The 14,128-nt window shown below is 47.1% G+C and overlaps 1 protein-coding gene across 5 annotated transcripts in view; it reads right to left on the reverse strand.

Moving 5' to 3' along the window:
• LOC117886945 (zinc finger protein RFP-like) overlaps positions 1-14,128 on the reverse strand; it is a 36,966-nt gene that overhangs the window by 20,152 nt on the left and 2,686 nt on the right. Inside the window, exons 1-3 of one of the 5 annotated variants that reach the window (XM_034789120.1) lie at positions 12,795-13,796; positions 4,488-4,946; positions 2,291-2,386 (exon numbers count right to left, since the gene is read on the reverse strand). In XM_034789120.1, coding sequence (XP_034645011.1) covers positions 2,291-2,386; positions 4,488-4,904 — 513 coding nt within the window. In that variant the 5' untranslated portion in view covers positions 4,905-4,946; positions 12,795-13,796. Of the gene's footprint in view, positions 1-2,290; positions 2,387-4,487; positions 4,947-12,794; positions 13,797-14,128 lie in introns of those variants that run through there. The other 4 variants (XM_034789117.1, XM_034789118.1, XM_034789121.1 and 1 more) reach the window with 4 other exon arrangements.

A 14,128-nucleotide genomic window follows, 5' to 3' on the forward strand; every position in this document is an offset into this window, starting at 1 on the left:
TGTTGTGGAAAATGTAAGAAAGAATGATTCCAGAACAGACCCCGGATTTGGCCTGACCATTAGAAAGAAATATGTGTCTCAGCGTGCTCTCCCAACCTGCTGAGTTTGTGCTAACTGAAACAGGCCTGCCAGTTTGCAAGGTCTGTGCTAATTGTAGAAAAACATTCCGAGACAAAGAGTTTGTCCTAAAAGTGATAAGATAACAACATGTTACAAATGGTTTTTCTAAACTCAGGAACAAGATTTGTTTTTCCTCCACTTTTATATTCCTATCTTGCTTGTTTTCTTTTCATATGTGACAAGTGGCATGGTGTGGCGGGGCAGAGGTCTAAACCCCTTGGATGCCCTTCCAAAGGGGTGGCTCCCCTCCCCCCGCTTCCTGGCAGAGCGGCTGGGTATGGGAGCCCAGACATAGGCACTGACTCCGTGGGTTCTCTGGAGCTGGAGCACCCATGGAAAAAAATTGGTGGGTGCTCAGCGGGGCCGGGGCGAGGATTTGGGGAAGGGATCCAATAGGGGCAGGGAGGGGACAGAGTTAGGGTGGGGACTTTGGGGATGGGGACAGGGCCGGGATGGGGTGGATTCGGGCCGGGGACAGGGGGGCACGGGCACCCCCCAGCACCGGAGAAAGTTGGTGCCTATAAGCCCAGACACTCAGCAAGGAGCTCAGCTGCAGGCCCTAATGAGGGCAGGCTCAGGGGAATCAGCTGAGTCAAGTGGAACCAGCTGGGCTGGTGACTGGGAGGAGCTTTAAGCCCAGAGAAAGGCTTAGACAGGAGGTTAGCCAGGGGAGAGGAGAGGGGGACTGCAGTTCTGTCTCTACCGGCTGCAGGAAGCCTCAAGGGCGAGAAGACTCAGGGAAGGGTCAGTATGGGGATCGGTGTTGGGCAAATTGGGATTACACTAAGCACTGTAAATAAAGAGACACGGGTGAAACACCTGAAAGAGGTGTTGGGGACCCTTTTCTTGACAAGCCTAAGCACAGAGCACAGGGACGAGAGGGAGGGAACCTGTGCAGACCCTGTGACACATGGATAGATTCATTGGAGTCTGTCATGCCCCAATGATTTGAGAATAGTTGTCAAGTGAAATAGGGTGTGATTGTAAAGGTATGTTTGAATGAGTAATACAAGGTTGAAGTGCCAGCCTAATAAATAATAACTATCCAGGAACATTTGGCCGAAGAATGCACAGGATGGAGATAACTGGATGACCCCGTAGGGCAAACTGGAATCCACCCCCAACTACCGCAAGGACGGAGGGGCCGAAAAACTGAAGAACAAGATAACAACAAGCTGTCACTGCTGTGCCATCTGCATGATGGACTATCATTTCAAACATGAGAACAGTGATTGATTATCACTTCAAACGTAAGAGCAGCATGACAAAGCAAACCTTATAGATTTGAATGAGGATGAATTCCTATAAAAACAGACTCTGAAGACTGAGAACTTTGAGTCTGGTTCTGCAACCACCCTCCAGGAGCATCGGCTGCGCCTCTGACAAGACTCGGCTCCATCCTTGTGTCCAAACTACCTGGCTAGTGGCTTGGCACAAGCAACTCTAAGGCTGGTAACTATGATAACAACCTTGCAGAACCTGTGTGTGTGTGAATGAATGTGTGAATGAATGTGAAATTGAATGGAATGTTATAGCTATAACTGACTGCTTACTATGATTCTTTCTGTATTCACAATAAACGTGGCATTTTGTCGTATCCCCTTTAATAAAATCCTGCTAGTTTTTATGTTATTGGTATAACAGACCGGGGGCAGAGTGGGGGATCGAGCACCCCCTGGCTAGAGGTGAAGTCTGCACCTATGCCTGTGTGTACTAGGCTGAGAACTCTCACACCTTCCTTTTTGGCCCCTGTATCCCTCTGAAAGGGATGTTCCATGTCTGTTATGGTCAGCATATTGTTATTCATGGTCTCTGAATTCAAACCCAGAGCAGCAGGAGGCAGGACTCAGTACTACACTGACACAGATGCCAGGGAAGAAAAAAGAACAAATATGTTAACAATGCACAGAATGACCAGACACAGTGGACAGCACCTCACAGGTGACATTCTGTTCACTTGCGGGATTTCTCTGAAAGCCACAAGGGCGAGACATTAACTCATCAGCTTAAATGGAAGCTTAGGGCTTGTCTACACATGAATCTAACCCAGCAATCCATGATCATGGAGAAACACACACAAGTCCATGTTCACCAAGGCCGTATAGGAATCTGCCTCCAAAGGGACCTCCCAGAGCCAGTCCCTGCCAATTTATAACAACAGGCACCTTACCAGATACTCCTGGCTTTTTCTCTCTCCAGTCATTTTAAATTCCAGAAGCTTTTCTCTCTCTTCCCGCCGAGTCTTCAAATGGGCCTGGATTTGTTCCTGAAGAACCATAAAGGATTTCAGAGGTTTCATTTAGATGGTTGAGAGGGGTACGGAGCAGATTGAAGTTAGATCCTCTTCACGGAACAGTTTCAGAGCCTCCTGGTGTTCCCCACACACCCTCTTCCCTCCTGCCCCCTGTGCAGCCTCTAAACTCAGCTGTTTCTATGGGGGCAAGACCCCAGTCCATGAGCACCCCCAACCTCCCACCCACCCGCTAAGTGGGCAGAATGTGGCCCCAGTGCCCCATGGCCCCAAAGCACAGGGATGGCACGCGGCCCCAGCCTAAAGCTCAGGCAGCCCCAGGAGACTGAGGATTCGGGAGACGCCACGGAAGCAGGGGCGGCTCTAGGCACCAGCAAAGCAAGCACCTGCTTGGGGCAGCCCATTTGCAGGGACAGCAGCGGGCAGGGATCCAGCCTGGGAGCTGAGAACCAACCTGGGGTCCTGGGAGCTGTAGTTCCTTGGTTAGCTCCCTGCCTATAGAGCCAGCCCTGGAGCAGGGAAAGAATTACATTTCCCAGCATTCCCTTGGCCACTGTTAACAGGAAAGGGAGGGGGAGGGAGTATGGTAGCTGAAACCTCATGCTGCAGCTTGTTGTGAAGGGAGAGCTCATTGCTAGAGCGGGGTGGCACTGTGAATGGGGAACAAGTATGCTAAAGGAGTAGAAGGCTTTGGCCCAGATATTCCCTTCAGAAGACTTCCCCAGACTGGATTAGGGATACTGGTGTGACCTCACCTTGCAGCCCCCAAAGAAGGAATTGGGTGGACTAAATGGACAGTGCCCCTCTCTATCTGAAACCTAGCAAGGGAGGTATGTGGATCCTACTAGAATTTAAAATGAAAACTAAGGGAGGGGAGGCTCTGCTAGAGGTCCTGGGCAGCCTTAGATACAGTATCAGGCACTTAGGAGGATTTCCACTTCTGAGCCATGGAAGTAGAAATTGACTTTTCCTTTCCAGATTTAGCTAATATTCAGAAAGGGAATCTAGCACCTGCCTTCCAGATCTGAACACCTCAAAATTCAGGAGTGCTCAAGCTCAGTTTGGGCGGCTGTTACTTCATTTCTCCCAGATCAAATATACTGATCCACTGTAATTTGCTGTAGAAAAAGTAGGATAAAATTGAGCAAGAAATGCTTCCCAGTGGTTTTTAGGACTGGAATTGCTATTTTCAACAGCCATTGCCTTTTTTTTTTTTTTTTTTTTTAAAGTTTTAACTGTTTGAAAGGAAGACAGTGATATCGCATTGGCAAATTCCCCATAGAAACAAAGAGTGGAGCAAAATAATAATAAAGGCACCTCAACTTTTTCTCATTGATGGAGGACAGGCTTAGAATATGCATCCAGATATCCTCCAATCACACAAGCTGAAAATGGTTCCACTTTACTGCAGTTCTGTTACCATATGGGAACCAATCCTGTCTGTGTTCTGTGCACATCCAAAATTCCTGCTGAATGACTCGCCCTGGGAGCAAGTTACCAGTGACCCAGGGCTGGGGCAGAAGGAGGGTGCAGGTGGAGGCGGGGGGAGAGCCCAGGGCTGGGGTGGCAGGGGGTGGGGTGAGGCCAAGAGCTGGGGCAGCATGGGGTGCAGGTTGGGGGGGAGAGCCCAGGGCTCTGGGGTGGGGGCAGCCACATTTTTTTTGCTTGGGGTGGCAAAAAACCTAGAGCCGGCCCTGCAGGTAGGTGCCTGAGGACGGAGTGTGGGTGGGGCTACACCTGGCAGTTTGGGAAGGCAATGCGTTCACCTGCCTCTGATACCCGCTGCCCATGCTGTCAGGTGTGTGGTGAGCTCAGCTCATGCCTTCCATGCCTTGCCTGGCAGCAGCACAGCCACATCTGGCTTCAGTCCTGTGTGTGAGGAAAGTGCCTCACATGGAGCTCTAGTGCCCATGTCTCCCTAATGACAGGCTGGGTGCCTGCCATCAGTGGCCAGGGCTCCCTGCACCTGCACAGAGGAAGGAGACTGGAGGGCAGAGATTTAGGTGGATCCAGAGATAAGGGAGAAAATCTGGGAAATTAGGAGATTCTGTGGCTCTGAGAGACTGAATCTGAAAAGGAAAGAATTGAATTAACCCGGATCCACAGTGTTTCCTACCTTGTATTTCTGGGCAGCCTCCTCTATGAGAAGCACTGTGTGAGATTTGTGCTCTGAGGATCTCCAACAAACCACATACACGGCTTCCCCGTCCTCTTCACAGAACAGATCCAGGGGTTTCCCATGTCTCTCACACAGATTCTCATTTCCTGGTTTGAAATCTATTTGTTTGATTTTTTCCACTATATTTGCTAGCTGATAGTTTTTTCGGAGAGCCCCTTTCTGGATTCGGGCTCTGCAGCTGGGGCAGCACAAGGGGTCAGAGTCCAGCTCTGCCCATGTCTCCCAGTACTGAGTGATGCAGACCCGGCAGAAGTTGTGCCCGCACTGTATGGTGACTGGGTCTGTCAGATATTCCAGGCAAATGGGACAGTTGGTTTCCTCTTGGATTTCCCGTACAGGAGTCCCTGAGGCCATGGCTGCTGGGATGTCTGGGCTTCTGTTCTCTCTGCTTCTGCTCCAGATCGTAAATTGTTTTGTAGATAGTGGAAAAATACAAATAAATAAATAAAATGTTAGTTTTTATTCCATTCCATTTGTTTTATGAAAGACATTTTTTTCAGTTGATTCATTAAAAAATAAAATTGTAAAAATGAAACTGCGACGGGTTGGACCACAGAAACCCCCTTGGGAGCTGCCACCTGATGTACCAAGACTACCCCTGCTCCTGTTTTCCCTGCCAGCTCAGGACTCCAGCACCCTGTCTTGCTGAGCCAGACACTCCTGTCTGCTCCAACACAGACTCAGGGTCTGAATTACTTGCCCAAAAGCTGCAAGTTTACCTGAAAACAGCTCACAGAAGTGTGCTTGTCCTTAGCACTCAGATGCCCAACTCCCAATGGGGTCTAAACCCAAATAAATCCGTTTTACCCTGTATAAAGCTTATACAGGGTAAACTCATAAATTGTTTGCCCTCTATAACACTGATAGAGAGATATGCACAGTTGTTTGCTCCCCCAGGTATTAATACATACTCTGAGTAAATTACTAAATAAAAAGTGATTTTATTAAATACAGAAAGTAGGATTTAAGTGGTTCCAAGTAGTAACAGACAGAACAAAGTAAGTCACCAAGTAAAATAAAATAAAATGCGCAAATCTATGTCTAATCACACTAAATACAGATAAGTTCCTCACCAGTTCTAGAATGCTCCCTTTTACAGGCTAATCTCCTTTTAGCTTGGGTCCAGCAATCACTCACACCCCCTGTAGTTACTGTCCTTTGTTCCAGTTTCCTTCAAGTATCCTGGGGGGATGGAGAGACTCCTTGTTTAGCCAGCTGAAGACAAAATGGAGGGGTCTCCCACGGGTTTAAATAGACTCTCTCTTGTGGGTGGAGACCCCCTTCCTCCCTCCTATGCAAAGTCCAGCTCCAAGATGGAGTTCTGGAGTCACCTGGGCAAGTCACATGTCCCTGCATGACTCAGCCTTTACAGGCCAAAGCCATTGTCCACATGGTATCTTGTATGTCTCCAGGAAGACTTCTTATGTGGATTGGAGCATTCCAAGATGCATTGTTCCCCAAGTGCTTCCTGATCAGGTACTTACCCTTGGAAATTCCTTCCTAAAGAAACTGATCAAATGCCTCCCAAAGCTTACTTAGAAACCAAGCAAGTATACAGCCCAAATTCTTAACCTCAAGTAGAAAATGATATATGTGTACAAATAGGATGAATAGATATAGTAGACCATAACCTTTATGGAGATATATTACATGGCACAGGCAGCACAAAACATATTCCAGTTATATCATACATACATTTATAAGCATCCCCCCCATAAAGCCTTATGGGGTAGGGGTACACTGTCACAGAAACAAAAATAATTTTGTTCAAAAGTAGTGATGAAAAATAATTTCCCTGGGTTAACCATGCCCACAGATTTGCTCATGAAAATGAGGCTTTTCACATGGCAGAGAACAATCTGTCTCACAATATGTTACTTTGCCTCTCTCACAGGCATGTCATCAAACCTTCCCTAAACACAGGACCATAAATCACCCCTGCTATCTTCTCTTCCATAGCTCTGTGGCCACAAAAAATACAAGGCAACGTGAACTTGACCATGGGATAACAATGTTATCCTGGATACACACAATCAGTTGGGTCCCAAAGTCCTTGTTTAAGATGCTTAAGTCTCAGTTTCAGAAGCACTTCAATGCAGAAAATAGTGCAGTGGTGCCAGATCCGGGAGGGTCCAGGGGTCTCTCCACTTTTTCATATGGGCATAGGAGCCTTGGGAAGGCAGGAAGCAGCAGAGGCAGGGGCTGCGATTCACAGTGGAGGAGCTGATCATGCCCTGCCCACTGTTCCTCCTCTTCCCCTTGAGGTCCTGTCCCCTGGCCAGGCTGGAAGTCAGAGCCGGGTTGTGGTAAGAGCTGCCAGGGAGCCTGGGCTGCTGTGGGGAACCCCATATCTTCCACCTGCCCTGAGGTGCAGGGACAAAGGTCAAGGGCTGCTCCTGGGCACCTTTGGAGGCCTTCCCAGGGCAGTGGAGTTGTAAGGATAAGGCCTTTTTCTGTAGCCATATTGTAAGTCCTAAAGCCTAAGGTCTTCGTCTGTGGCCAGATTAGAAGAGCTGCAGCCATTAGCTGAGAAGCAGGAAGTCACATCCTCTCATTCTAGCTAAATTACATTAAAAAAAATGTTAATATCAGGCTGTTAAGAAGGAGACCCTGTCCTAATGGCACCCACTATCACCAGATAAGGAAATAGATCTTAAGATGGTCGAAGAAAACTTAGTTTGGTAGCATCCTGTCTGACAAGAAATCACTTATCAGTAGTTGTGGTTGTGAAATCCTCATTTCTTTATTGTTTTGTCTTTATGGTCCCCATTTCCCCATTGTTTGTCTGTATGATCTCTGTCTGGTTCTCTGATAGTTTCTGTCTGTTTTATAATTAATTTTTCTAGGTGTAAATCAATTAAGGTGGTGGAATATAATTGGTTAGAGAATTACATTACAATATGTAAGGATTGGTTAGTAACATTTTAGTATAATGACTGGTTAAGGCAGTGGTTCCCAACGCAGTGCCCGCAGGCACCATGGCACCTGCTCGGGCATTTATGTGCGCCTGCCTACTGACAAGGGAGCACTTCCACTGGACAACCCGCTGCCGAGGAGCGTGGCCGCCAGACAACCAGACGCCGAAATGTGGCAATGCCAAGAAGCGAGCTGCTTCTCGGCGGCGTTTCGGCAGTGACGCTTCTTGATGACGCCGCTTCTCTATGGCATTTTGGCGGCTGGTCGTCCGGCATCCACCACACTCTTCAGGGAACATGAATATGCTATTGCAACAGAAAGGTTGGGGACCACTGGGTTAAGGTATAGCTAAGCAGGACTCAAGTTTCACTATATAAATTGGGGTCCAAAAGGAAGGTCTTTGGGAACCAACTCCAGGACACAGCCCCAAAGATCAGAGCTTCCAGACCTCAACACTCTGCCAATGACCCTGTGCAGAAACTGGAGTCCCCCAGATGGACCTGATCCTGACCAGCCATCAAGAAAAGTTTATCTGTCTTATTGGGAGTGGGGAGCATTGTATGCTTAGCGTGTACAATCTGTTTTGGTGATTGTTAATAAATAGAGGATATGTAGGATATATAAGGCTCTTTCACTGGTAAAAGACCCTGCACACCTGCGGAGTAGAAGGTTACGCCTGAGCCCTAGGAACCAGTGGGTGTCCCTAGAGTGTGTGAGTAACAGAGAATTTTGTGCAGGTAACAGTGTGTCTGGGGCTCCCCACAGAAGCTCAGACTCTCAGGGTGGCTCTTACCACTGCCCAGCTCTGGCTTCCAGCGTGGGTGGCACCTCAGGGGGAGGAGGAGGGGCAGGTGATGGAGCCAGGGTTCTGGTGCTGGTGGCGCCCCCACTTCCGCACAGGCTCCGGCACTCCTGACTCAGTGCCTATGCTGTTGTAATAAAAGTTCCCTCAGCACCTATAGTTTGAGCTCTCGGCACCTGCTCTGCTGACTCCCTCCTGGCATCCAGACTAAGTTCCAGAGTGATTCATAAACTCGGGAAAGACGGGCATTCGGCCACCTAAGTCATGGGTGGGGCCATGGGCAGCTCGTGACCCTCTGGGCTGGGGGAGGCTAGCCCCAGTCCCACCCCTTCAGGCCAAAGTCCCGCCACTTCTGGGACCCTGGAGCCACCCCCCTACCCAGCTGCCAACCCCCATCTCAGGTTGGCTGGTGCCTACAGCAGCCCCCCATATGCTGGGGCAAGCGACGGTGCTGCAGCTCCCACCCTGAGCCCCTGGAGCCCAGCGGCTCTGCCGAAGCAGGGCCCTGGAAGGTGGAGTGTGGGCGAGACCATTCCTGGCCATTTGGGGAAACTCAACCTACCCACCGCCAGTGGGTGGGGCCCAGTCTGGTAGCATCCTCTGAGTATGCCTAAAGGATCAGGCCTTGCAGGCAAGTTCACACAAAACACCTGGGGGCAGGGGGAAGCTAAGAAGAGAGGGAAAGAGGAGGAGCTCCCTCATAACTCTTATCCCAGGACTTAGGACACTCCCCTGAGATGTGGGACCCCTCTGCTTCAAGTCCCCCCAACTTCAACATGCTGCCTACCGAGCTGTTTTCAAGCACTAATGCAAGCTCCAGTTTGTCGACCCAGCCTGGGAGGCTCAGAGCCATGGACTGTGTAGATGTACCCCAGGGCCCTCTCTCGCCTCATTCTTTTTTCCTTTTTTTTTTTTTAAATAGGAGTTTAGGCAAGTAATTTGGACTTTGAAGATCATAATGATTTTGTCAGTGCCTAACTTTTATACATGGTGCTCCAGACCAGAGCCCCCTTCTGCACCCCAAACCCCTCATAGAATCACAAAATCATAGGACCTGAAGGGACCTTGAGAGGTCATCTAGTCTAGTCCCCTACACTCATGGGAGGACTAAGTATTATCTAGACCATCCCTGGCAGGTATTTGTCTAACCTGTTCTTAAAAATCTCCAGTGAAGGAGATTCCACAACCTCCCTAGGACATTTATTCCAGTGCTTAACCACCCTGACAGTTAGGAAGTTTTTCCTAATGTTCAACCTAACCCCCCCTTGCTGCAATTTAAGCCCTTTGCTTCTTGTCCTATCCTCAGAGGTTAATGAGAACAACTTACCTCCCTCCTCCTTGTAACAACCTTTTAGGTACTTGAAAACTGTTATGTCCCCTCTCAGTCTTCTCTTTTGCAGACTAAACAATCTTCCCTCATAATAGGTCATGTTTTCTAGACCTTTAATCATTTTTGTTACTCTTCTCTGGACTTTTTCCAATTTGTCCTCATCTTTCCTGAAATGTGGCACCCAGAACGGGACACAATACTCCAGTTGAGGCCTAATCAGTGTGCAGTAGAGCAGAAGAATTACTTCTCATGATGTTTGTTTTTTTTCCCCAACAGCGTTACACTGTTGACTCATATTTAGCTTGTGATCCACTATGACCCCTGGATCCCTTTCCACAGTACTCCTTCCTAAACAGTCATTTCCAACCCCAGAGCCTGCAACTCCTCCCACCCTGCTCTCCAACCCCCTCGGCCTCAGCCTGGAGGCACCTCCTACATCCCAAACCTCTCAGCTCTGGCCCCACCCCAGAGTCCTCCTGCCCCAGCCTGGAGCCCCCTCCTGCACCCTGAATCCCTTGTTTCTGGCCCCTCCTGGAGCCTACACCCCCAGCCAGAGCTCTTACACCCTCCTGCACCCCGACCCCATGATCCAGCCTGGTGAGGGTGGGGGAGAGCGAGCAACGAAGGGAGGGGGGATGGAGTGGTTGGGGGTGGGTCCTCGGAGAACGGGGGGCAGGGGTGGGGCCACAGGGCAGGGAAGAGGGTGGGGTAAGGGGGTAAAGTTTTCTGTGGTTAGAACATTGGCAACCCTAGGTGGGTGGGCTGGGAGACTCCTGCCCCCTCCCATTGCCCAGCTTGGAGCTGCCCCTGGCCAAGCTGCTCCTGGGAGCCTCCTGTCTGCTGTGCCGAGCAGGGGTTGGGGGTTGATGTCAGGGGTGTCCCCACCCCCTGGTTGTGTACCCAGTCTTTGCTGAGCTGGGTGGGGGGACAGGCGTCTGTGCTGCTGCCTCAGGGTCAGGAATGGGAGCTGCTGGCTGCTGCTGCTGGACTGAACAAGCCTTCAGATTAGTCAGTGCTCTGCTTAAAGAGACAGCGCGCTGTCTCTCACACTGTCCCTCATACTCTGTCTCTTTCTCCTCCCACAACACACACTTGTATTGTTTGTGTTGTTGTTACTTCTTGGTACTTCCTGTCGAAATATGCAGTGCACATATATTCTCTGTAATTTTATTCTTTCAGGGTTGGTTAAGGATCACAGAGCAGATATTTCAGTGTTTTGACTGGTCTGTGCATTTCATAATTTAATTTTTCTTAAGCTTAAATTTAATTCTTTGTGTAGTGAGTTCTAAAATACCTAACCTGTCCTGGCTGGAATAATTCTCATTATTACTTTTATTATCAGACTGTGCTTTGTCATTCATTATTTAAGGTGATACAATCACATAACAGTATCCTTCTAGAATGTAAATTTAGCTTGTACTCCCCTTAGCAATGCTAGTTTCTTAAAAAAGAAATTAGCTAAACACATAACTTTAGACACTGTGCAGATGAAGGTTGCATATTTTCAAGTTGTATTTTTAGTTGTATCTGTAAACTAAGTTAAAATTTGTTCAAAATAAATGCCATTCCAAGTCTGATGCTAATAGCAATGATGGAGTCAAATGTTAGTGAGCCATGTACATGATTGTAATCGGCAAACATAAATGCCAAAATAATTAGAAAAATAAATTCCCATTCTTCATAAAAGAGTAAAACACCTTAATTACGTATGTTAAAACTAAGTAAACACGTTTTAATGAAAAACAATTCACTACAATAGAATAGATAATGGCAGTAATGTAGAGTGTCTGTTAGAAAAAGTAAGCAGATTTTCCTGGTTTTTATTTATCTCTACTAAAGATAGTGTACAAAGTATCAAATTTGTGTTTCTGATACTGTGTTAAATCTCAAGAACTGATGCCTCAAATTTGGGGATTGGGAATATCTTGCTGTATTAACTCCTGATTGTTCTACATTTACATAGAAACTTAAAAAGTGGCTTCAATTGGAGTTTCTATATTTTTTTTAAATCTTTCTTTGTATAGGAATTAGATCCAGTGTTCCTGTCAGCTAATTCCTAAATTATTATATGCAAAAAATTCTAGAGTTTTCAAGTGCCTAAGCAGCCCCTGGAAACATGGTTAAAGTTGTCTCTCGCCCCCAGAAAACTAAAATGGACCCCCAGTGGCCAGAGGACTGCAGAAGGGCCGTGGGCTCTGGCAAGATGCAACCCACTATCCGGGCTTCCAAACCAGTGCCTCATTTCTTCTGGGGCTGAGCTCTGGCACCTCTTTCAATACAAATTAAGCACTGGGGGGAGGCAGTGGGGCCCAGAAGTGATGTGTGTGTGTGTGGGGGAGAGACCAGGGAGACTATAGGGACCAGGGGTGTTGGAGGAAGTATGAAAATAGAAGTTCACCCAGGGCACCATTTTCCCTAAGGTCAGTCCTGACAATGTTCAACTGCATTTGTGCATCCAGGCCCTTGTGTTTAATGAAATGATCACTCAACCGTTGCAGATTAGGTAACACAGATACAGAAAACCCATACCAAGTTGAATTCCATGTAGACATGCCCACCTTGTGTAAATACATTGACGATTCTGGCCCCAGTTCAGAAATTAAGTCCCCATCCCTATTCAACAACACACTTAAACAAGTGCTTGACTTCAGGCACATCCTTAATTCCCACTGATTTTAAAATGAGTAAAGGATGCACTTTTCTGTTTTAGTCGTATATAATTGGTTTTTTTCCCCTGGAAAATATTAGATCAAGAGAATTCAGTGCACCACCCTCCACCCCAAGAAAAATCAAGAAGATTAGTGACAAGAGGCAGGAAACGATACTGATGGCGGTTGGGTTTGCAGCTGTACATTTCTTTCAGCGTTCTAAAGAGAGGAAGTTATTTTGTTACAACTTTTCCATGGCCTCCACTAAATGCAGGATCTGGCCCAGGGTTCTTCAATAAAGCACAATAAGAATATAAATGAATTGCTAAGTCAAAGTGGAGTAAAAGTGGCGTTATAGTGCTAGGAAAGTGATCTGAAATGTAGTTTGAATGTATATCATTTTGTACGTCCGTGTAATGTTGTATCTCCTTAAAAAGTAAAACAAATTCTCATAGGATTACCAAATCTTTGTATTATTAACAATCTGTGCAAAAAAATCAAGGGCTGTCATTAGTTCAATGTCTTTTGAGCAGTCAAAGTTCACTTACCTGATTTGAGACGTTTTATGATCTTTAGGGTGTGGCCTGGCCTTCCAAAATCCTCATCCGGTTATGGATGGTTTATATTCTAAAGATCATTCCGTTGTATCCATTTGCACAGCTATGTCTAGCTGTAAAATAGCTGCAGGGTTGTATTGTAGCCTTTCCTTACAGGCTTTTTAAGAAATCCTTTTTCCTCCAAACTGATAAATGTGGTTTTCTCTTTCAGCTGAGCGCTGCTGAGTTTGAAACTGCAAGTACTAGAGGAAATGAGGGGTTGTCATCATTTCCACTGTTCTGATATGGGCAGAGTAGTCTCCTCTTAAAGAAACAGCCACATTCCTGCTAAAATACAAGTGTCAGACCAGCAGATGAAAATATCCAGGTGCCCCAAATTACCTGAATACAATAATGATTTTGAAGAAACTCTTGTTCTTGTTTTCTTGCGAACTATAGTAAATGTCAGAAATAATAATAATAATTTTACATCTTCTCATCAGAATATAAAATTCTCCTGTGGATAATTAGGAATAGTAATAATAATACCTTTGCATGGCTAACCTGCAGTTTAGAGTGAACGTCATTTTTTAAATGACAGTGTCATCCTGTGGATAATTAGGAACGGGATGAACCATGTCTGAATCCAGAGTCACATTCAGTAGGGTGGAGAGAGAGAATCAGAGCGTTAGGGGCAGAGCTCAGGCCTGGGGAGGCTTGGACCATTTCTCACACTCCCCAGCAGCCCTGTTCTAGCTGGGACAGTCCTGGATCCCAGGGAGCTCCTGGGCACCAGACCGATTCCTCTGTTTCACTCCCAGAAACCGATCAGTAGAGAGAAATGGAGGAAAGAGACTGAATCTGCAGGAGGGGGGTTGAGAGGAGACCAGAAACAGATTTAACCCACCTGGGAATCCCCCTCCCCCCAGTTGGTCCTCTCTGCCTTGTCCTGGGTGAAGGGGAGAAGATGTGGCATTGGCAGGGCCAATCGGGGGGGTGGGGAAGCAGGAGGGCCATATGGCTTGGGCCTCAAATGTAGACAATTGTTAATTTTTTGGAATTTGATAAGTTTTGCAACTTGCCCAAATGCAATCCTTTCTTCAAATTTCAGAGTAGCAGCCGTGTTAGTCTGTATCCGCAAAAAGAACAGTCTAAATTTGTTAGTCTCTAAGGTGCCATAAGTACTCCTGTTCTTTTTTCTTCAAATTAGTTGTTTTGAAATTCCAAGTAACATTCCACAGGATGCTGATAATCATGCTTTCCCTACTCGTCTGCTGACAAAATCTTTTTATTATGGCTAGGGGCCTCAAAAGCTGGAAATGGCCGAGGCCTCTCGGGACCTCTGA

This window comes from Trachemys scripta, chromosome 14, assembly GCF_013100865.1.
Source record: "Trachemys scripta elegans isolate TJP31775 chromosome 14, CAS_Tse_1.0, whole genome shotgun sequence".
NCBI classification, from domain to species: domain Eukaryota; kingdom Metazoa; phylum Chordata; order Testudines; family Emydidae; genus Trachemys; species Trachemys scripta.